Raw genomic sequence first — 25,181 nt, forward strand, 5'->3', positions numbered from 1 at the left:
GTGATTTCAAATGGCAATAATTCCTTTCACCTCTAAATTTAAAAAAAGCCTGGAGAAGAACTCAGGTTGACATAGCTTGGATAATACCCTCACTTCAGCCAAACAATTCCATCAGAGTACTATTACTGGCTGGAAATGGATCATTTTGCTACCCCACTGACCAGAGGGATACAATAATGTGAATGACAACCGTTAGTTCCCTAAAGTGTGGTACTGAACACACAAAAACTAGATACACATACATGTCTGTATATCTCTGCATGTGTTGTGATTTAAAATATATTTCATTTATAGGGCGCCTGGGTGGCTCAGTCAGTTAAGTGTTTGACTTTGGCTCAGATCATCTGGCGGCTCATGAATTCAAGCCCCACATCAGGCTCTCACTCTCAGTGCAGAGCCAGCTTCAGATCATTTGTCTCCCTCTCTTTCTGTTTCTCCCCTGCACGTGCTCGCTCTCTCTCTCTCTCTCTCTCAAAAATAAATAAACATTAAAAAAATAAAATAATAAAATAAAATATATAATTCATTGATGAGGTGCCTGGGTGGCTCAGCTGGTTATGTGTCTGACTCTTGGTTTCAGCTCAGGTCATGATTTCATGATTCATGGGTTTGAGCCCTGCTCCCCACGTTGACAGCATGGAGCCTGCTTGGGATTCTCTCTCTCCCTCTCTTTCTGCCTCTCTGTCTCAAAAATTATATATATATATATGTATATATATATATATGTATATATATATATGTATATATATGTATATATATATGTATATATATATGTATATATACACATATATATATACATATATATACACATATATATATACATATATATATATATATTTCATTCATTGAAAGAAGACATCATAACTAAACTAAACCAGAAGAGGGGCGCCTGGGTGGCTTGGTCGGTTAATCGTCCGACTTCAGCTCAGGTCATGATCTCATGGTCCGTGAGTTCGAGCCCGTGTCGGGCTCTGTGCTGACAGCTCAGAGCCTGGAGCCTGTTTCAGATTCTGTGTCTCCCTCTCTCTCTGCTCCTCCCCTGTTCATGCTCTGTCTCTGTCTGTCTCAAAAATAAATAAACGTTAAAAAAAATTTTTTTTAAATAAATAAATAAACTAAACCAGAAGAAAGATAGATTTGGATTCAAAACCTTTGTGACTCAGGAAGTTATTTTCTTAATTTGAATCTATTTTCTCACCCAAAAAAATCTATTATAAATACCTCAAATGGTTATTATGGGATTTTATGAAATCATGCATGTGAAACTTCTTTGAAAATGTAAAGCAGTGCAGAAGTTAAGAAATCTTTCATTCAGTAAAAATGTATTAAAGGTCTACTGTGGGTTGTGAACTTTATCAGGTGCTAAGAATACTAAGACAAATACAATATGATACTATTACCCTTAATAACATCACATAAGATCAGGATAACATCTGGTGTGTAAATAAGCTCAGCGCATCTTTACTTTTTAAATATGTAACATAAACCAAACATCTGACAACTGAGTCAGAGTGTAGTAGTTTAACAAATGCAGGGATAGTTTATACACTATAGAAGAGAAATATTACTCAATATTTGAGTGTAAAATAAATTTCTTTAAACTTTATTTTTTTAGTAATTGCTACCCCCCAATGTGGGGCTTGAACTCATGACTCTGAGATCAAGAGTCACATGCTCTTCTGACTGAGCCAGCCAGGTGCTCCTAAAGTGAATTTCTTTAAAGCATACCTGTCACTTGTTTTACTTCTACCCTTTCCACAGCACTATGTCAGGTTCTGCTCACCTTTCCTTTCCTTTTTTTTTTTTAAGCTTATTTATTTATTTTGAGAGATACAGAGACTTTGCTAGGGGGGGAGGGACAGAGAGAGTAGGAAGGAGAGAGAATCCCAAGCAGGCTCCATTCTGCCAGCACAGAGCCTGACACGGGGCTTGATCCCATGAACTTTTAGATCATGACCTGAGCTGAAACTAAGAGTCGGATGCTTAACTGACTGAGTCACCGACATGCCCCAGGTCCTACTTACCTTTTCAACAAATGATTTATTCCCCAAGTTTAACATTGATTGCCTCAAAACTAGCTTTTTTCAAAACTGATCCTGTGGCTAGTACTCTAATACATGTGTCTTGTCTCTATATACACTTAAACCTGAATACAGCAATTCTTACCCCACAGCCTCCCTCACACACTATCCTCAAACTCTTTCAAAACAAGTCAATTTTGAACTTGATTCATGTTAGTTTTTATTTTTATCTTTTCTTGGCACAATTCTCCTGTTAAATTATGCTGTCCCACCCAGGCTCGTGCTTGGAAAAGGGTTGATAAAACTGAGACTTGTCTGTGAAATGATCTCACAGTTCTCCAGCCATTCTGAATTTAAATTACCTGTTATCATTTGGGGCAGTCTAACTGATTTCTCATAGTGATTTACCTTCCCTTCATCCTGAAATACGTTCTGAAGTATGGCTTTTTGGAAATTTTAACAAGATTAGTTGTTGTTACAAATTATGAGATACTTTTCAGGAACTTCCTGCTAAAAAATATTTGCTTGGTGTGTACACAAGTTTGTATGCTAATCACGTGTTTATTCAACATGAACTGGCCACATTGCAGTAAGTTCCCGCCTCCACCACAACTGTATAAAATTCCCAAACCTAACCCTGGCTTAGTGTTGTAATGCCACTGCTCAATGCTGGTAGGTTATACCTATTGCTCAGAGTTTTGTCGTGAGTTCTCAAAATTCTTTGACTGGCTTTGGTTATTCATTTCTTTTGTCAGCAAATATTTACTGAAGGTTTACTATATGCCATGTGCTGTTTTTGGCTAGGTGGATACAAAATTAATAAGGTACAGTTGTTGCCTTCGAGGCCCTTACAAAGTAAAGGAGACAGAACTAAAAAGACAGTGACAATAGAGGAGATGCGATGGACGATGGGAACTATCATCTGTCCAGCCTCCTCCTAGTTCCTTCAGGCAATTCCTCCCCCACCTCCTTGTTCTGAAAGGAGCAATCACAGTGGTTCAGGGATGGACGTGTAACTGTCCTAGACCAATCAAAGGCCTCCTCAGAACTTTTCTGCTGGAGTTAGGAGCGGAGGAATGTCCCAATGTTACTTCTGGATCATAAAATCCAAGCATGGAGACTGAAGCCTGCTAATGATTTTGCTTCCCATGTAAGTGCCAAATGAGAAGCTGCTGATGCCATTTTCCCCACCATGTGGAAAGAACCAATCTAGAAGATGCCAAAGCTGACACAGAGAAGGAGAGGAAAGCAAGACTTGAGAGATGAGGAAAGTCTTGCTGATCCCTGGGTCTGGTATTCCCAAGGCTGTCACTTCCCTGGACTTAGCAGCTGGGTGTGGCGGTAGGAAGTCCTGGATTGGTATGGTGGCTCCATGATCATCAGGGATCCAGGTTCCTTCCATCTTTTTTGCTCTGCAGTCCTTAACAATGACTTCCATCCTTGTGTAGCAACTACATTTTTTTAAATTTTTATTTTTTTTTACATTTTATTTATTTTTGAGAAACAGAGTAAGACAAAGCATGAGTGGGGGAGGGGCAGAGAGAGAAGGAGACAGAATCTGAAGCAGGCTTCAGGCTCTGAGCAAGCAGTCAGCACAGAGCCCGACACGGGGCTCAAACCCACAAACTGTGAGATCATGACCTGAGCCGAAGTCGGACGCTCAACCGACTGAGCCACCCAGGCGCCCCAGCAACTACATTTTTTAGATGGGCAGAAGACTCTACCATTTTTTATAGTCCCCATCACTCCTTAATATCTCCCAGGCTGTGTTCTGTGTGCGGTGTCATTTATCCTCAAGCTCACAGTATTGTTTTCCTACTTCACTCATATATATAACACCCCTATCCCCCATAGGTTTTGAGACTATGGTCCCTGATCAAAAGATAAAGGGATCTCTTCACTTAAATACATCCCTACTGAGCTTAAGCACGAGGTCTAACCAATTCTTTCTTGTAAAGCTTGTGGAGAAAAAGAAAAATAGCTGACCCACTAATGGCAATGTTGTCTACATCAAGGTCATGGGACAATGGTGTATCTATCTATTGTAAAGGATATGTGGTATATCCCAAGTAATTTCTATTTTTTTAAATATATTTTACTGTTTATTTGTTTTTGAGAGAGAGAGAGAACATGAATGGTAAGGGCCAGAGAGAGACACATACACACACAGAATCTGAAGTAGGCTCCAGGCTCCATGCTGTCAAAATAGAGCTGGATGTGGGGCTCAAACTCATGAACTACAAGATCATGACGTGAGCCAAAGTCAGATGCTTAACCAATTGAGTCACCAGGTGCCCCCCCCCCAAGTAATTTCTTCCTAGATATAGATGTACTTCTAAAGTGTGCTAATAGTGCTCTTTCTTTTTTTTTTTAGAGAAGATTTAGGATCATTCCTATGATAACATTCTCTTGAATACTTGCATGCTTTATAAAATTAGAAGAAAAAGGGCCAGAATTACTGGTTAATTCACATAATTTGAAGCTATTTCTGAATATATATTCTTACATTTATGAATGTGCCACATATTTGAACTTCATCTTTTATGTGTAGCAGCAGCAGAATGTTGATAGTGTAACCCCAAAGCAGATAGACATTATGGTAAAGCTCTGAATGGGATAGGGAATAGAAACCATTTGTCATCACTAAACATGCAAGCGATCTCACTATTTATGTTAAGTGCCAACTGAGGTTAGTGTGTTGGCCAACTGGGCCCCTGTGAACTTTAGTATATGTCAGTAGTCTCTTGGGAAAGTAAGTCCCACTTTTTGATTAGGAAGAGAAGATTGAACTTGGGTTTGGAGACAAGGGGCTTACAGGTGAAGAGAGAGAGAGAGTAATCTACCTTTGACACCATGGCTCACTCCTCCAGTAATTTGAAAGGAGAAAACTGTAAACACAAGGGATCTAAGGCTAGATGAGAATCCCAAATGAGAGATGGTATTGCCAGAGATGTGGGCTCTGTTACAAGATTTAATGAATAGAAAAACAGAAAGAATCTGGGCATTCAGGTATAGCAGCTAGCCCTAACAATGGAAAAAAAGAAAACCAACCAAGAAAAAAAGTGCTGGGGAAATCCCAGAGAATTTAATGCTCATGTTGTCAATAGTAAGCAGACCCCAGAAGAAGAAAATTGCAGCCGATTTTGTAGAAATAGCTGATCTAAATATCCTGTGATTTAGGAGGATAGTTAATATGAGATATTATGAGTCTATGAGATATATTGGGGATCTTGACAAAGAAAGCAGCAATAGAAAAATAAGCGATGGATGTAAGAAACACTAATGAAGTAAGTAACAGACAAAACTTGGTAATGGACAATGAGTTAGGTGGGAAGGGAGTGGAGAGATAGGAGTCAAACGTCACTTAAGTATTTTAGGCTTGGATAACCAGAAGAATGAAGACAATCTTCATAGAAGAAAAGAAAACCTGAAAGGGAGACTAATTTAAGGGGAAAGGTGATGTTCTCAGCTCTAGATAATTTGAGTTTGAGGTGAACATGAAATATTCAAGAGATATACTCAGAATATTCAGTAAGATATAGGAAGTTTGAGGCTGAAGTTAATGAGAGAGGTCAGTCTAGAATTCTATATTGGGAGTTATCTCTCCATGATGTTACTAGAAGCTGGAAAAGTAGATAAAATCACTGAGGTAGCTGCTAAGGGTCAAAGATACTGTGCTAACCATAAATAGGTAGAACGAAGATAAATTATTGCCTTGAACTGGTGATCATTTATTGCCTATAGTATGAGACACAAAACACCAGGGAGCCTTGGTTTGAATTTGAATTTCAAAATTAGATTAATTCAGTAAAGAAATTTAAATATACAGAGTAAGAATATTTGAATACTAGAAAGATGATCCTAACTAGTCTTATAAACTAAATCTAGTGTCAGCTACATTAAAATTCAAGATCTCCAGCCAATACTGAATGAATAGGTGGTCTTCACATAACATTTTTCCCTAAATCTATTTTCAATATATTTTTAAAGAAGACCTTTCAAGATTATTGCTGAATTTTCTTAATTTTATAGTTTTAAGTGAGACAAGTAAAATATGCCCTTTCAAGTATAAAGTTTAAAGAGTTTCCTGCAGTGTATAATCCAAAATACCTGTGCTAATGTTTAATTGTATAAAAAACATTATGCAAATGCTTAACTGAATAAGGAAGTAAGATGTCATTATTAATAATGACTTGTGAATATAATTAGAAATGAGTAATTAGGAAAAATATCACAGTAATAGAGAGTATATTTCAAAAGTAGTACATTGGGGATATGAAAATAAGCCCTTCATATGTCCTTCACGTGCTAGTAGAATGTACAGATGGTGTTCCTGCCTCTGAAAGTGGTTTGAAATGAAAAGGTAGGGATAAAAGGGTCACAATGATCCCCTAACTCCTTTGAGTAATTTTACTGTAAAATACTACATTCTATCTAGTACACAGATTTGAATAGACTAGGAGTAGAATAAAATATATCTCCAGAGGAAGCTTTATCCCATGTAAAACAGGTTGTAATATTATCCCCCAAAATCGTCTATAAAAAGGAGTTTTGCTGCATGTTATCAAAGAGGAAGATTTTATTACTATAAAGGAATATGTAGTCAATAAATATTAGGTGAGTCTTCAAAGTATGGCCTCGTTTGCTTGAAACCTAGCTCTGAGACTGGACCACTGGGTCCGAGGTCAAAAAGTAAGTTCTTGACTTACTCCTTATTTGTTGTCTTCTAGCTCTGAAAGGTGCCAGGCCTTCCTAGACGATGAATCAGCATAAATATTTTGAATGACTACTATGAGTGGGTGTAACAGAGAAAAAGAATAACCTGAGGAAGTATTCAATGTGGTGTCCACTTCAGTTGAGGACATGACAGAAAACCTAGAATTAATATAATGATGTCCCAAATCCTATTTTCCTAGGAATTGCCTCACTCTTCTTGTTTGGTTTCTGTACATGTCTTCTGCCTCAACCCATTAGTAAATGGATTTTTGTGTTCATAGCTGCATCGGTCCATGCTAGGGTTGAGAGAGCACAGACTCTGGAGCCAGGCAGCTGTGAATCCTAGTTCTGTCTCTTACAACATTGAAGGCTTGGGTATTTCATTTAACTCCTCTGAGTTTGTTTCCTCGCCTATAAAATGTAAGGACTAGTAGTACTTTATAGGGTTGTTGGGGGGATAAAATATAAAGCATTTAGAATAGTACTTGGCATAAATGTTTACTGTTTTAACAATAATATTATCATTACTATTGACATAAAAATGTATTTGACCCATGCAAATACACACACATACAAATTATGTTTTTGTCAAATGAGATGGTTGGGTCCAGTAAGTATTCTGGTCAAGGCAAACAGGTAGGCAGAAAGAGAATCTTCACTTCAGTCTTAGGGAGTAAAAGTTAGAGCTACTATAGGTTCCCTAGAGGGAGGTAAAACTGAGTATGTGTTCTATTTAACTCCTATGTTCTACTGTTGTTTCATCCTTTTTGCTTCTTTGGTCTTTACTATTTTACTATTTGTGGCTCAGTTAAACAGATGCCAATATGGTCAGACTGGGAAGTACAAAATAGTGCAACACAGTCAGGTAAATGCAACAACAGTAAAATTGTAGGGCAATTTGAACTAAAGCTAGAGCTCAAGTCTTCAACTCTGCCTGTTGGAAGTGGAAATGAACTTTTTTTTCTGTACCTTGGCTCATCATATTGATCAGATCCATAAGATAACTCAGATGAAGAGGCAAATGGGGTCCTAAAGCATTCCCTTGATATTTAAGAAAATTAAATGTGGATCACAATGTAAACATTGACAATTGCTGGACAGAGCTGAATAAACCGTCCAATTAATCTAATTCTAATATATACATATATGAAAATTATTTCTCTTAATTTCAATTATTAAATGTAAAAATCAGATGGCTATTCTATTTTTGTTTATTTTTTAAAGTTTATTTGTTTTGAGAGAGAGAGAAGGGGAGGATCAGAGAGAGAGGGAGAGAAAGGGAATTCCAAGCAGGCTCTGCACTGTCAGTGCAGAGCCCGATGTGAGCTGAAACTTGTGAACTGTGAGATCATGACCTGAGCTGAAACCAAGAGCCGGATGCCCAACCAACTGAGCCGCCCAGGCGCCCGTATCCTATTTTTAAAGTTGAGTTGGAAAACTGACAAATTTGACTGAAAAAAATGTATAGATTTGAGACAAGGAAGATTTTTAAGACCAATTTTAGAGGGAAAATATGGATATTTTTTCTTTTGAAAATTTCAAGGTGAGGACTGTTTTCTTGGGATGGGTTAGGTACAAATCACCTCAGTTATAGGCTTTTTTTTTAAACAAATATATATATATATATATACACTCAAGAAAATAAATCCAAACCCTCAAATGAATAGAAGCTGTAGCTGTGGGATATTACCCATATTCTACATGTCTTACTTAACCAATCCATTTCAAGTTATTTCTAACCATATGGGGTAAATAAAGGAGGTGAGTAGGGGAGGGCAGGGGGCCTAAGTCAGGGGAAAAAATGATGGTATATTGAAAAACATGTTATGCCACTTCAAGATTTAACTTCTATTTGTCTACACACTATGTCCATCAAAGAGACCACATCAATATCACAGCAAGTGTAGAGGGAATGAATATGTAGACAATCCTGACTATCACATATCATATCTTTCCCAGGAATATCCTACCTTTAATCCATTAACACTGCCTTAGGCAAAGGCTGTCCTGCATACAGATTACAAACCAAAACTTTAACACCCTGAGTCAGCTTTGCTTTTCATATAAGTCGTTATAGCTTGTGGACTCATTTACCTTTCAAGGAAAAACAAGTTAGTTGAGTGTATTATTATAGCTAAGGAATTTAAATTCTCGGAACACTTAAGTGATAGAAGGTCCAAATTGAAATCACCTTTCACTTGGTATCTGGGGCAAGTAAACAGGTGCTAATGAAAAATGACTCATTCAGAGTTGCCATTAACTAGAAGAGCTAGTCTATATTAGGAACTGTTGAGAGGAGAAAACTATGTTAGGGTAATGGTTTTAGAAAGACAGTTCAAAAGTAAAAATTTGAGATAATGTGAAAGCTGTTAAGTGATCAACAGACTGTAAGAAATTATTTGCTTTATTATTCTGTTAACTCTATTCACATAATGCAAAACCAAGAAGTTGAAAATGAGAAAATTGAGCTTATCTACTTGTTATTGTAAGCACATATAACTGAATTTTAACATTATATACTTATACCTGAATAACATCTACACAGTGAGCTTTGACATAATCACAGTATAAATGATCTTTAAAAATCTTTTAAAATAACTGACCTAAAGGGGCACCTGGGAGGCTCAGTTGGTTAAGCATCCAACTTCGGCTCAGGTCATGACCTCCCGGTTTGTGAGTTTGAACCCTGCATCGGGCTCTGTGCCCTCTGTGCCGACACCTTAAAGCCTGGAGCCTGCTTCAGATTCTGTGTATCCCTCTCTCTGCCCATCCCCCACTCATGCTCTGTCTCTCTTTCTCTCTCAAAAATAAATATTTTTAAAAAATTTTTAAAAACTGACCAAAAACATCTTAAATGAGCATTTAATTTTCCCTTATTTGATAACTGTGTCTGTACTGCTTTGTCTTTATTTACATATTGATGAATATATTATACACAGTGAATTTCAAATTTTAATATGGTTTGCTCAATATCAAAGTTTATAGTATAGTTCATTAATGTAACATATTTTATTAACTATCTCAGTCAAAGAATTATTTTTAAGATGTTTTTCAAATCAGGAAGGCATGCATTTCGTAGGTGAATAATTATTTACTCCAAATACAGACTTCATCAACATAAGAAAACTGTGAAAAAAAAAAAGGATGCTGATAATATAGGAAGGCACTGACCAAAATCCATGAAGAATTTATACTAAGATAAATATAACCCAGAACAAATTTAAAAGCACATCATATTCTTTTGAGCAAAAGCCCTTAAAATCTGTTGATACTTACAATAGGTGGAATAATATCATTATACCTACAATCTTATATGGCCTTTAATAAAAATTAATTTGTAAGGTCAATCATTTTCATTCTTTGTTTTATTATAGTTTTGAGCTTTCCATTCTTAGCATGTAAAAAATAGGAAGCATTTTTCCATGTAGAAAATGAACTCATGAGAAAACTCTTGAATATCTTCTCGCAGCCCCGATTTCAAGTCAATAGATTAAGTGTCCACATTGTTTGCAACTAAGTCACAGCTGTCTAAATTGCTTCAGAAATGTTTAGCAGATTGCTTTATAGCAGGATAACACAGTGTGAACCATAGTTTCTTGAATACATCTTGCTGAGAGTTTATCTCATTCAAATGATGAAGGCAGCTGAAGCATGGTATTTGAATCATCCACATTTTGCTCTAATAAAGAAGAACTTTTGGAAGCTCTCGTCGTGATAGGCAGCACACTAAAGCAATTGAAATGTGGATCTTATATTTTACACCATTCAAACTGCTTGCGTATATGTGTGTGGTGATAAGATACTTTAAAAATAAAATTTCATTTGGTGAGAGGCTTACAGTTAAACTGTAAAAGTAATACACAGATCATGTGAACTACCAGCATATAAAAATAAATATGCAAATGACTGTAATACTCTTTTCCAAAATAGCATCTTTAATAGGCAACCCTTCATAAGAATCATTATAAAGTGACACATTTTAAAGCCATCTTTATATTTTATAAGTACTTATAACTAGCAGTTCTTATTTTTAATTAGAAAATGCACGTGTTTTCAGGCAATCCTAAATAAACTGAATACCTGAATAAAATGTGAACACGAAGAATGGGAACATATTTATACGCTTACTATAAATTAAAAAAAAATTATCAATCAAACAAATTCTCACCAAGTACTTTCTACCTATAATGAGTTTTACATTTACTAAATGCTGTGGAAATTATAGAAGTCTGACATATTATTTTTATCACTCAAGAAGCTTAAAATCTACTTGGGAAACATAAGAGTGATTATAACTGGGACCTAAGGCTTATAGATATAACCCCAGTAAACTACAGGTACTCCATAAATATTGTCAAATGAGTGAATAAATTAGAAAAGCTAAACTTTCTTTTAATTGATTTGTTTGGAGAATTTCAATTAAATATTTCAAAAAAATCTATTAGTGACAAGTTTTGGAAAGGGGCTTATCTAAATATCCAGCTTGGAATGTGTGTTCCAATTTATGTTGCCGTGTATATCTATTGTTCCCCCTGCCTCTAAAACAAACAAACCATTTTATTATGCCCACAAATTTGGTTTGAGAATTTAGACCGGGCATAGCAGGAATTGTTTGTTTCCCTCCATGATGTCTGTGGCCTCAAATAGGATGATTCCAACATCTGGTGACTTGAACAAATGGGGGCTAGAATATCTGAGAAGGGAAGGTCTGTTACCAAGATAACTTCTTCACTCACCTGTCTGGTGCCTGGGCTGGGATGATTTAAAACCTAGGCTCAGCTGAGACTCTTGAGCAGAACACCGACATATGCCCTCACTATGATGCTTTGGCTTCTCAGAGAGTGGCGGTTGTGTTCTAAGAAACTTTACAGGGAATAGTCTAAGACAGCAATCAATTAAACATAGGAACGCTTGCTATGAGTGTTAAAAAAAAAAAAAAAAACAACCTATGGTCCTTTTTTTTTTTTAACAGATACAATGAATATTATTTACTCTAAGACCCAGAGAATCTGATATAGATTTGGAGCTTTCATATTCAAATTTGAGAAGTAGAACACTTTGCTGATTGCAAAACTCATTGGCTAAAAAGTCTATGTGATGGATACTGTGAATTGTCTATCAATGTCCACCTTGCCTCTCTTGTTCAGTAAATGAGTTGTTTTGGGGTCCATGACTAGTTAGAAAGCACATTTCTCAGCCTCGCTTAAAGCTAGATGTGGTCAAATGAGGATATTTTTACAACAGAATGGGAGCAGAAATGATGTGTACTAATTTTGAGCCTGGGCTTGAAGACATAGGACATTAGATCCCCTGTGCTCTCCTTTCTTTCATAAAGGTAGACCATGGAGTTCCTTGACCCATCTTCAACCAGGCAGTTGAGAATAATGCCAAAGCAGATAGTACAACAGTAAGATAGAAGGAACCTGGATCCTTGGATGGCCTCATGGAGCAGAGCCAGTCTGATGACTTGGATTGCTTACTTTGTGTAATCCTCATGTGTGATAGAATAATAAATCTCAGTGTTCTCTGTACCATGTGTTTGGAGGCTCTTCGCTACAAAAGTTGAGCTTTACCCTAATTCAGATATTAGATACACATTATTAACAGCTGGGTGCTTAAGAAATGACTGTAGGAAAAGATACCTCCCTGTCATCCACCAGGGACAAACCCTTTAAGATGTATGGTATGACTGATGTACAACTTCTTTGTACCTATTAATTTTTATCACTATTCACAGTTGTAAAAGAGTTTTCCTTTAAAGGAAGCACTACTAGTAAACAGTCAGGTTTTACATAAATTTTTTCACGCCTATGTTTTTTTTTTTTTCCATTTTCATAAGGACAACTGAAACGTCTCGTGCCACACCAATGTTTCAAATGAAAGTCCAAAAGCTTGTGATTATTTTGGCACGATAGTAGATCTTAAACTCTGGAAGCACAGGCATCACATTCCTATATTCACATGTAGCAAAGCTTTACTAATCCAGAATCATCACAGGCAGCCTTCGAAATTAGAACAGCAGATCTCCAAGCGTGGTTCAGGGGATCTGCAAAGTCAAATTTATTTTCACCATACTAAGATGTTACTTGCCTTTTCACTCTTATTATCCCAAGGTACAAGGAAGAGTTTTTCAGAAGTTGTATGATGTGGGATGAGGTCCTCACAATGAAATATGAGCTTGTATATTCTGTGTTTTAAAATTTTTTCACTTTCGGGGTGCCTGGGTGGCTCAGTCAGTTAAGCTCTGACTTCAGCTCAGGTCATGATCTCACATTTTGTGAGTTTGAGCCCTGTGCTGGGCTCTCTGCTAACAGCTTGGAGCTTGGAACCTGCTTCAGCTCTCTCTCTCTCTCTCTGTCTCTCTCTCTCTTTCTCTCTCCCTCCCCTTCTTGCACTCTCTCAAATATAAACATTAAAAAGAAATGCTTCACTCTTAACTTCTAGTACAGTAAACATCAGAAGACATAACCCATAAAAACAAAACCTCTTTGGAGTCTGATAATTTTTTTAGCATTATTTTTGAGAGAGAGCACGAGCAGGGTAGGGGCAGAGAGAGAAGGAGACACAGAATCTGAAGCAGGCTCCAGGCTCTGAGCTGTCAGCACAGAACCTGACATGGGACTCCAACCCACAAACTGTGAGATCATGACCTGAGCTGAAGTCAGACACTTAAATGATTGAGCCACCCAGGCGCCCCTGGAGTCTGATGATTTTTAAGAGTATAAATGGATCCTGACGGTTAACATAAAAAGTTTAACTTCTCAATGATTGTTAAAAGCTTACTTTCTTTTTCGTTCTTCAAATACGTAAAACCTAAAATGTTACCATTCATTTGGTGATTAGGTACCACGCTAAGAAAATGGTATTTTCTGATATCTCTTTGAGGAGAACATGCATATTTTGGGGAGAACTTTCCAATTTTTTTTCTAATGTTGTATTTATTTACTTATTTATTGAGAGAGAAAGCACACACATGTGCACACATAAGCAGGGGAAGGGCAAAGAGAGAGGGAGACAGAGGATCCAAAGCAGGCTGTGTGCTGACAAAAGAGAGCCCGACACAGGGCTCGAAACCACCAACCTTGAGGTCTTGACCTGAGCCGACATCAGACACTTAACCAACTGAGCCATCCAGGTACCCCAAACAATCTTATTTGTAATAACAGTTAAGAATCAGAAGAACCTGAGTATAGTCAAACCATAACAGCCTAGAAAAGGAACAGAATTTTCTTGTTAACCTGTTGAGGGTGGAAAAAGAGAGGTAGGCTCAGATTCAAAGTGAAAGGCATCACATCCCATAGTGTGACTGCTCTTAAATTTTTGGTGCAAGTTAATGAATTCACAGATGCTTGATGACAGTTGGTATTGGGTAACTGGTAATGGGTTGAGCATCAGGTCCATGTCAATATAGGCATAACCAAGGGACATAAACAGTGGGGGGAGTGCTGTGGGAGTATGTTATAGGGAGAGAGAAGCAGGCAACCATGTGTAAATAACCAGTCACAGTTCCAAAAATTGAATTGGGGAAACGAGGCTCAACTTTAGAGGCTATAAAACAAGGTTAACTAATTTTCTGAGGGACAGGGGAGTCCCTAGCTGATGGTTATACTAAAATATTTCTGGAAAACATACAGAAACACACACACTATCCACTCACAAGAGATACTATTATAGGCCATATAAGAAATATGGATGTTTTCTAGTAGCTTTAAGTCTAGCAGGAGAACAAGGTTGTATACAAGACTTCACAATGAAATATAGGTGCCCAAATAGATGTATCAGGAAAGTGTTGTGGGAAGGTTCGTATCAGGTTTAATATATACTTGATGTTTAAAATTTGTACATTTGCTGGTGTCAGGGTCTTTGGGGGAATGATAAGTACACTGGGTAGAGAAGGAATCGTTGGAAGAGGAGACAACACAAGTTAAACTGTTCCTACTTCCTTCTATAGTATAGCCAGGGTATATCACTTTACCACTTTTCACTGATGGTTCTCACCTTGGCTCAATGGCCTATTTAGGGCTGTTGGCTTGAACACATTCACACACACACACACACACACACACACACACACACACACACACACACACACTAGTTTAAACAAAGAGGGAGACTCATTAGGAGAGTCCAGAAAACACGAGAACAAACAGAGATGAGTAGCTGGACTTCCCAGAAGACAGGAGCCAGAAAATGGTAAGACCTCAGAAACCAATTCAGCTACATTTCTTCCACCATCCTAGGATTACATAGTCTCTCACTGCTGCTTCTCTTTGCACACCATTAGATCCTCCTATCTTATACATTTATTGGGTTCTCCCCATTTTCAGTGCCATGATCCTATTATAAAGTACTATCCTTTTTTGCCTGGAAAACTGAAATGACCTCCCAATTTTTCTCTCCAAAACCACTCTCACCCATTTCTAACCTGTTGTTCTCATTACAGCCAGAGAGATTTTTTTTTAATGGAAAATGTATTCAATGGTTTTCTATTGCTCCTAGGACAAACATCAAAATCTTCAGCATGGTATGGAATTGGATTGCTCTTCGCCCACATTCGGTGCCTCTGGTTATTATGTCCCTCACTGTCAGAGGATTATATAACCCTGCCCCTTTTTACTCTCAGGAATGGCAAAGGTTTTGCTGATGAACAGGGAAAGTGAAATGTGAGCACACACTTTAAGAACTCGTGGGGGATTTATCACTTTTCTTTTCCTTCTGCCAAGGCCATGACAATGTTCCACATAGAGACTACTCTCAGCCTGAGTTCAGAGAGAAGATGACATGGAGCACAGCCATGGTGGCATGTAGCATGAGAGATAAATAAACCATATTGTGGATTTTTGAGACTGAGATTTTCGGAATCATTCATTACTCAGCATAACCTACATGATAGGTTAGCCTTTCAGTGCGTACACAAGTTGCTCTCTCCTGCCTTAGAACTTTATCTATGTTCTTCTGTCTCCTTGGAAAGTTCTTTATACCCTTTTTTGCCCAGTTAACATTTACTCACCAGTGAGATCTCAGCTGAAATGTGAAATACTCAGGAAAGGACTGCCTGATCTATGTTCAAAGTACCCTGAATTCACCTTCTTTCTCATTATGTTTCTTTAAATTATAAGTTTAACTTATATAATAATATATATTACGTTTATATATCATGTATATTATATATATTAATAATATAACTTGTATAATAAGTTTAACTTATAATAAGTTAATTATAAGTTTAGCTAAATTTTCTGTAACTAAATTGTAAGACAAAGACCAGATATGCCTCAGTAACCATTATATTTCCAGTGACAGGAAGAAAGAACTTCTTTTCTCTTTCCAAAGAGCAGATTTTTCAGCATCTTTGAACATATGACAGAAAATGGCCCTTCTAGGGTGCCTGGATGGCTTAGTCTGTTGACGGCCTGACTCTTGATTTGGGCTCAGGTCATGATCCAAGCGTTGTGGGATCAAGCTCTGTGTCAGGCTTTGCACTGAGCATGGAGCCTGCTTAAGATTCTGTTCCTCTGCCCCTCTCCCCTGCTCATGCACTCTCTCACTAAGAAAAGAAAAGAAAAAAAAAAAAGGTCACTCTAGTTCTTGAACCACCACACCTCCCACTCCAGGGCCACCAGTTGATCAGTATTCCAATATTTTTTATTTCCAAATTCGTGGCGTGAGAATCTTGCTGGCTAAAGTTAGACACGTTCTATTGAGGTCCATCCATAGTTTACTGAAAGATCCAGGTCAAGCCCAATCAACATGGCTACAGAGACTTCTTCTCAGGGGATAGGGAAATTTCCAGGAAAGAAGCTAAACAGATACTCCAAAAGTATCTGCTACAGTCACTACAGCTGACTCTGTTGTGGCCTTGACTTTAACCATCTTGTTCTCAAAATTATCCTCATCCATACAAGGAACATCCCTATAGGGGGCTCCTTAAGAAAAGCTTGGTGACCAAGTAGTTCTGACTCTGTCTCCCTGACTTTTGTCTCTCCTTTGGGAGTCTGGTACTTTGATTACCACTGCTACTTCACTTTGATCCCTTGGAGGTAGGGGGTTACTCTCTTTTCTATCAACACTAACATTGAAAAACGATAACAAAACAAAAACAAAAACAAAAAACCCTTTCCTTGATTCTCCATAATGTTCTCGGGATAAGCTAGAATTTTCAAAAACATTTTAATAAAAGTTAAGGAAGAGCCAAAGGGAAATGAAAAACACAAGACAATAAAAACACTGTGGCTCACAAAGTAAAGGTTTCTAACTCTTTCCCTGGGTATACAGTTCTTATCTCATTTCATTTGGGATCTAAGGGAAAAGAGGAGCCTTATCATCTGAATATCTGAATGTCTGTTTTTCACCAAGAGAACAAAAATAACAACAAAATAAAGTTCAGCTCTACTAGGATGTTTTCTGTAACATTTTTTTCTCACTTAAAAAGTAAAATATAAAATAACATTTTCTAATTATTATTAATTGAAACTTTCTATATGTTCAGTCATTTCCACTTTTTTTTTAAATAAGATTTTTTAAGTAATTTCTACCCCCAACATGGGGCTTGGATCCACAACCCTGAGATCAAGAGGCATGTGGTCTACCAGCTGAGCCACCCAGGCACCTTGGACACTTTAACCTCTTAAAGACCTTTCGATATCTATGAAAAACTTTTAAAAGCACCCACATAGCCAGTGATACAATCCAGATATTTTTTGGTCTTTAACTTCTCACATGGACATTTGTTAAAAACAACAACAACAAAGCTTTCCTCTTTATTGTTAATATAAATTAGAACATAACTGGAGCTAACATATGTAGGATTCCTGAAAACCATTTGCAAATAGAGACTAAATACAACATATCTAAATCAACATGATATGAGTTTCCATTAAAACTTTTTCAAGTGTGCTTCATTCTGATAAGTATGTCCCATGCCCTATTACATTTTTTTTTTTTCCTAAACAGAGACTATGAGCTGGGTAGTAGTTTTTAGCTTAAACTAATTTATTGTTTAAACCATCAGATTTTCCAGATTTTCAAGCAGTTTTGATATTGTATTGGCCTCCCTTCTGTATGCACTATTTTCCTCAGCATACCTAATCAGAATTCCTATAAGTTTAAAAACTTTTTGTATTTGTTACTTATATTTACATGTGATATATAAAAATTATTATCAATACTCTACCCCTAGAAATATGTACAGTTTGAAGTCTTTTTCTGTGGCAGAAAAAATGAGGGACTATAATGCTTTGTGTTCAGTATAACTGAGGATTCTATTTTAAAGTACTTATAATAGCATGGTGTAGGTTAAAAGAAGTCTAGGACTGGCAATTATATTTAGGTTCTGGTCTTCATCTCTGCCACTAAGTAAAATAATGTTGCCATGCTCCCTATTAGTTAAGTCAATTATGGCTTATTTTCATTCACATATATTAAGAGTCAGGCTAGACATTTTAATTTTTTTTATTTAAAAATTTTTTTAATGTTTATTTATTTATTTATTTATTTTTTGTTTTGTTTTGTTTTGTTTATTTATTTTGGGGACAGAGAGAGAGAGCATGAACGGGGGAGGGGCAGAGAGAGAGGGAGACACAGAATCGGAAACAGGCTCCAGGCTCTGAGCCATCAGCCCAGAGCCTGATGCGGGTCTCGAACTCACGGACCGCGAGATCCTGACCTGGCTGAAGTCGGACGCCTAACCGACTGCGCCACCCAGGCGCCCCAATGTTTATTTATTTTTGAGAGACAGAGAGACAGACTGCGAGCGGAAGAGGGGCAGAGAGAAAGGGAGACACAGAATCCAAAGCAGCCTCTAGGCTCTGAGCTGTCAGCACAGAGCCTGATGTGGGGCTTGAACTAACAAACTGTGAGATCATGACCTGAGCCGAAGTCGGGTGCTTAACCAAATGATCACCCAGGCGCCCCAAGAGTTAGGCTAGACATTTTAAGTCTCTTCTAATTCTAAAATTTCAGAGTGCTAAAATTGAACACTCTCTCTCATATTTAAATTTATTTTTAAAAGAATGTTCATTGACTGTGTTTCTAAGTCCTTACACAGGTTTATTTATTTATTTATTTATTTATTTATTTATTTATTTATTCATTCATTCATTCATTCATTCATTCATTCATTCAGTAGGTTTCACACCCAGGGCAGAGCCCAATGCCGGACTTGAACTCACAACCCTGAGATCAACAGTCTGCTGCTTAACCGAATGAGCAACCCAGGTGCCCAATAGGTAACTTGTTTTTTTAAGATTTTATTTTTAAGTAATCTCTACACCCAACCTGGGGTTCAAATTTACAATCCTGAGAGTTGCATGCTCTACCACTAAGCCAGCCAGGCACTCTCTTACATAGGTAATTTTTAATTCCACCATTAAGCACCAACTATGTGCATGTCGGCCATGTCAAATCCATTCAAGAGTAAGACAACGCAAAAATAAGCAAAATATATCTGCATGCATTTAATGCCACTGAGTCGTACATTTAACACCGTTCAAATGGTAAATTTCATGTTATGTATATTTTAACACGCTAACATTATATATGCGTATACATATCTGAATACAGTGCTCCCCTAACATGTTGTGCCTACCATTTAAAACTGCCTCATATTTATTTGGACACAAGTCTTTCTCCAAAGAATTTAATCACTCCAGGAACAAGGCCTGTCTTAATCTTAGCTGTAACTCCAGGGCCTGTAACACTGGCTCTTAGTTACAAGGAAGGGCAATTATCTCTTGGCTTTTCCAAGTGTTGCTATTGCATATATTTTAATTATCATTTCAATCAAAGAAATGCATTAAACACATAAGATGTTGTAAAATTTTAAAATACACACTAGAAAAAAATTTCTAATCACATATTGAGTTGGAGTTCAGAAACTCATAGTGGTCATTAAACTCTATCTTCAACAAATGTTTGTCAAATTAATGCAGGAGACTTAAGACAAAAAGATAAACACAAGTCCTAGCATTAGCCCAGCAGAGCTCACATGGAGTGTAAGATAAATACATAATATTCTACTTCCTAAGAAGTATGCCTATTATGCGTTTCAAGTAGCTATCTCACTAAATAACCCCTAACATTCTCCAAGTAGCTTTTAACAAAGCCACTGTATTCCAGTCTCAATCTAAAGTTAGGCGGCTGCCTAGAATATCCAGGCTGAATATTTTGCTGAGACAAAACAAAAGCTACCTGTTGGAGACTTTATTGACATTCCCAAATACTACACTGTCATTTTCTTAAACGAAACGTACACTACTTAACTATATTACTCATAGGTTAGCTTGGATGTTTACTGCATCCAAAGTTGGCCTTTTTTCCAATTCGCGGGGATGATCTGCCCCACTTTCTTCATTAATCAGATTCTGCACTTAGTGGAGCTCCACAGCCCAAACCATAGTAGTTCAGCCCTTGGGAAAAGGGCATCTTAAAGGCTGTGGGTTAAGGACTGCCAGAGATACCGAGCGCTTACATTTCTTGAAAAGTACAAACCACACCCCAGTTTAGCTAGCTGTGCACCTTACTAGTCAGATTGGCGCGCTGGGGGTGGGAGAGAGAAAAAGGCAAGATTAGCAGCTTGGGTCGATAAGGGGCAGGAGAATAATTGATAAAATTTGAGCCCCGAAACTCTTTTAAGTATAGAGGTTAGAAAGGCGCTCGTTTAACGTTAGGCCTAAACTTCAACAAGAAAAAAGAAGTGGCGCTGGGGGGAAAAGCTCCTGAGTTATACTGTTCACCGTGGGGCCGTTAAACGCAGCAGAAAAGCGGGCGTATTTTTTCTTCCTCTTCCCGCCTCCCAAGAGACGCGAGCCCAGTCCTTTCCCCTCGTTTTCACCCCGGCGGGGTCCAATGGCTGCCGCCGCCGCGGAGCCGGGTCGGAAAGCGCCCCGCCCCCCGCGATGCTCCCGCCCTCGGGGTCCTCTCCGCCCCACCTCCCCCTCGCCACTGGAGGTAGCGGCCACGGCCGTCACGTGTTCTGGCAGCCGCCAAGTGAGGCCGCTTTTGCGACGCAGTGACAGCCAAATGGTGCGACAGGAGGAGCTGCAGCTGCGGCCGCAGCGCCCCGCAAGGAGAAGCTTGAGGCGGCTCCTGGCGTCACCCAGAGGGAGCGACTGAACGAACAGAATCCGGCGCGGGCGGGCGGCGGCGGCGGCGGCGGGCGGGCGGCGAGGGGGAGCCCGCTCCGAGTGCCTTCGCTCCCCGCCGCGCTCCATGAACCGGGCGAAATAAGCCGCGCCTCCAGAAGGGGCTGCGCCTCCATGAATCCCTAGCTTTTTTTCTTTCGCTCCCCGCTCCTCACCCCCCACCCCGCGTCCCGTCCCGCCTTCTCCCTTCGCCAGCGGCGGCCGCGGCCAGGTGCGGAGTCCAGAGCGGAGCGCAATGGCGTCCAACCCCGAACGGGGGGAGATTCTGCTCACAGAGTTGCAGGTAAGGGCCGCGGCCCGGGCGGGAGGCGCTGGCGGAGAGAGGGAGAAAGTCTGGCGAGGGGTCGGGGGCCCAGGGACGCCGTGCGGCCGCCGCGCCCCTAGCCCGCTAAGTGCGGAAACTCGGGGATGTCACTCGGGAACCGCTTCCTTCGGGAGCCGGACTCTCTTCCCCCACCAGAGCTCTGGCCTGCCACCCCTTTAATTTGACTCTGCCTGCCAGTGGGACCCCATCTGTGTCGGCTGTCTGCAGCCGGAGTCTGCTCCCACCCGGTCCCCGGAGCGGCCAGCTCACCGCCCCCTCCCTGGTGTCAGAGCCGCCCGCGGACGCCCCTGCAGCCCCCTCCCTCCGCCCGGCCAGGCCCCGCCCCGCCTTTCCCTCGTACACCGCTCCTTAAACTCCTTTGAATGACTCCCAAGCTGTTTTCTCGTCCCTCCCCTTCCCCTCAGACTCCGCACAAAGAGCGCCCCCGTAACTTCCAGCCCCCGGACAAGTTTTAAAAAAACAAAACAAAACAAAAAACCGTGTCTCACTAAATGCTTGTCTAACTTCACTAGCCCTCTTCAGGTGACCGCCGAATTTCTTGAATATGAAGGCTGCCCTTCCCCCCCACCCCTTTTCTTTCTTTTCCTTTCCTTTCTTTCTTTTTTTATTAACCAGATGATAGCTGTATGGTCCTCTTGTCTACTGCTCCCTACTCAGATCTGGAAACTTAGATGCTGATGCTTTTCAGGCTTTCATTTTCCCTCCCGTTTGAACACCAGAGAAAGAGCTACAGAAGTTGTTTACAAATGAGCAAGCAGTGGGCTAAGGGAAAGTGTTGGGCACCACATGTCTGCAGGAGACGAGGACAAAATAGATCCCTTCGTTACTTAAGTCTATGTCGAGTAGCAGTATCCTTGTTTTCCATTTACGGCTAGATATTTAATGATGTAGGCACGATTTTTGTCCTTAAGTCTGTGATGTACAGGGGTACCTACACTACTGTGTTGAGTTTATTTTTTATTACTTTGGACTTTTCCAGAGACGTTCACATTTGGCTTAAAATTTTGTGCTTGTTTTTGACCTAAGATTTATTTTGATTTGTTTTGCTATAGACCTCTTCTAGCTATTAGCTATTCGATTATTGGAGATAGGACTTAGAAGAAAAATATACTTACATTTCTTTTTGTGCGTTGAGCATTTAATTCTTTTAAAAAGATTGAATCTAGATCCTGAAGGGTTGATTCTTGATGATGCCAAAATTGAGTATTAGAACTGCTTCTAAATTTTTTGCTGTTTAAATATATTTTTCAATAGATCCCTTTATAAGCTTGGTTTGTTGTTAAGCTAAATGTAAGTTTGAAGGCATTGTTGTAATATTCGATATTTCCTGAACGAAAGTAGAGATTTCAACAGGGTGTACCAGTGCAGGGTTGCAAATTTGGAATCCTTTGAATCAGCTTTGAATTTCCTGTCTTTGGACATGTTGCTATGTAGTATTCCAGTTACTCTTAGCCTTTTATAAGGTGTTACAGCATACCATATTTGCTAAATGAATGGAATTTATTGTTTTATTACTTCACATAAGGTTTCTAAATGCAGTTTGTTTGAAGCATGTTGGAAATGCTTTCCACTGTCTAGTCTTGAAATATGAAAAGCATACTTTGGTTCTGACTGGGAAAAAATCCATGAAAATGGACAGGAGCATTTTTCTTTGAATGGAATTTCTTCAGAATTATAAAGTATTTGGCATCCTTATTTGTATTTTATAGAAAGTTGTCATAGAATACACTCATTTTGGCACTTGACCTGAAAATATATTTTTATGTGTATTAAAATATAACAGGGATTTTTAATAAGATCAATTTTGACAAGAAGGAAGCAAGTCAAAAAGATGAGAAATTTTAAATACGACTATTTAAAAAATGGGATCAAAGTAGGAGAACAGCTAAAGTTAGACTTTAAAAAAAAAAGTCTCTTCCAGAAAAAGAATGGGTTTTATATTGTTACCTTATGAGTTGACAAGTATATCTAAAGCATTTTTATTGATGTATTTGACTCCCAGTTTGTTTTTGTTTTTAATTTTTTAAAGTTTTTTTATTTTGAGAGAGAGAGAGCGCAAGCATGAGCACAAGCAGGGGAGGAACAGAGATAGGGAGAGAGAGAGTCCCAAGCAGGCCCTGCACAGACAGTGCAGAGCCCCATGTGGGGCTCAAACCCATGAACTGTGAAATCATGACCTGAGCTGAAATCAAGACTCAGATACTTCAGCAACAGGTGCCCCTTGACTCCCAGTTTTAATAAAAGTTACTGCATATGAACTTTATTACGTGTGTTAAATTGAGAACATTATTTATATCAGCATGTAAGATAAATGTTGGCAAAATTTGCTTCATCAAGTACTGTATATCCATCTGTTCAGATGTTTTACTATTTCATTGGGTCATGGAATTAGTAGATAGTAGCCAAATATTTATCAAGTGTGTTTGGAGAACTAGTTTTTATTTTTCAACGTTTATTTATTTTTGGGACAGAGGGAGACAGAGCATGAACGGGGGAGGGGCAGAGAGAGAGGGAGACACAGAATTGGAAACAGGCTCCAGGCTCTGAGCCATCAGCCCAGAGCCCGGTGCGGGGCTCGAACTCACGGACCGTGAGATCGTGACCTGGCTGAAGTCGGACGCTTAACCGACTGCGCCACCCAGGCGCCCCTGGAGAACTAGTTTTTAAAAAGCATCTAAGTTGTTTGAATTTATTTAAATTGAGAAATTAACATGGAGTTCTTAATGCTTCTCTGACATACTGATTTTAAGTATTTAATTATGTAGCAAATTTTAAACTGCTGTTTAGTAGTTAAAAACTGTTACTTTGCTATATCTTGTCTAGGGGAATACTTGTCTCTGAAAGTTACATGTTACAGTCTACTTTTAATGAAATTGATACTTATTTTTAGAAACATTGTATATCCAACATTTTAAAGTTATTTTTCAAATTATATTGCAGAATTTGAAATACTTTACTACTTGAGTTGGAATTGGCTTATTAATAACCCTTAGTTGTGGAAAAACAAAACCTGAAACCATAGTGTTTTTCCTTATTAATTATTGTAATATTTCTATGGAGTAATGTTTCTAACTCTTGCTAGTAATTTAGGAGGCTTATTTAACAAGGAATCATTAATGAAGTACACATAAACTTTGATGGCTAGAGGCTTCACTGTATAAAGAAGAATATTTACTATCATAAAAATAAAAAGGCTATTAAAAAATATAAACTTAATTGGCAGTTTCTAATTTTTATCTTGTATAACTAACTTGTTTTATCCTGTTCTCTTTATTTTTTATTTGAGGTAGTAACTTAGATATTTTTGGTGGGGCCAAAGAAATTAAAGTTTATTTTTAAGGAAACTGGATTAATGAAAACTATATAAAGAACTCAAAATGAAAATATTGGCTACAAGGAAAAATGATTTCTGTGTTCTATTGGTAGTCTGTAATTCAGCAGTGCTTTGTTGTTGGGAATAAGGTGTAATAGTCTACAAAAACTAACAGTACAAAATAACCTTTTTGCAGGTTTTCATCATTTAATGATTACTGTTTCTGGTGCAAGTTGTTGAATGTTTGCAGAAATCCTTCCCAAAGATTTTGCATTTCTCTGTAGTCTATCCATAAAATGAACTTTGCTTTAAAATTTTAAGCTCATGTGTAACCAAGCTATGTATTTGGCACTTAGTAGGCACACAATACATTAATGAGAAGACATCCTTCATTTGTCACCTACAACGAAATGTCTTTTGACTTTTCTAAGAGAAATTGACTATTGCCCTAAGAAATTACTTAATTTTTTTAAATTTTCATTTCTAATCCCTTATCCCAACAATATTCCCTTGAAAAGTTCAGAAGAGATTTTTGCACTAGTTATACCTTTGTACAAATTTTACCTATTTGGTGGGAAATTGGGTGACATCTAAGTTTGCAGTTATGTTGGAAAGTAGAAAGCCCCTCTGTTGGGAGAATAAAGATTTTAGGGTGGGTTAGAGGA

General features: G+C 38.4%; 1 protein-coding gene across 1 annotated transcript in view; it reads left to right on the forward strand.

Annotated features, from left to right (window-relative positions):
* The first annotated feature begins 21,028 nt into the window (after positions 1 to 21,028).
* PKN2 (protein kinase N2) overlaps positions 21,029 to 25,181 on the forward strand; it is a 130,533-nt gene continuing 126,380 nt past the window's right edge. The window contains exon 1 of the mRNA XM_025912557.2: positions 21,029 to 21,161. Coding sequence (XP_025768342.2) covers positions 21,114 to 21,161 — 48 coding nt within the window. The 5' untranslated portion in view covers positions 21,029 to 21,113. The remainder of the gene's footprint in view (positions 21,162 to 25,181) is intronic.

This window comes from Puma concolor, chromosome C1 (genome assembly GCF_028749965.1).
Source record: "Puma concolor isolate L17-30 chromosome C1, mPumCon1.1.hap2, whole genome shotgun sequence".
Lineage (NCBI taxonomy): Eukaryota > Metazoa > Chordata > Mammalia > Carnivora > Felidae > Puma > Puma concolor.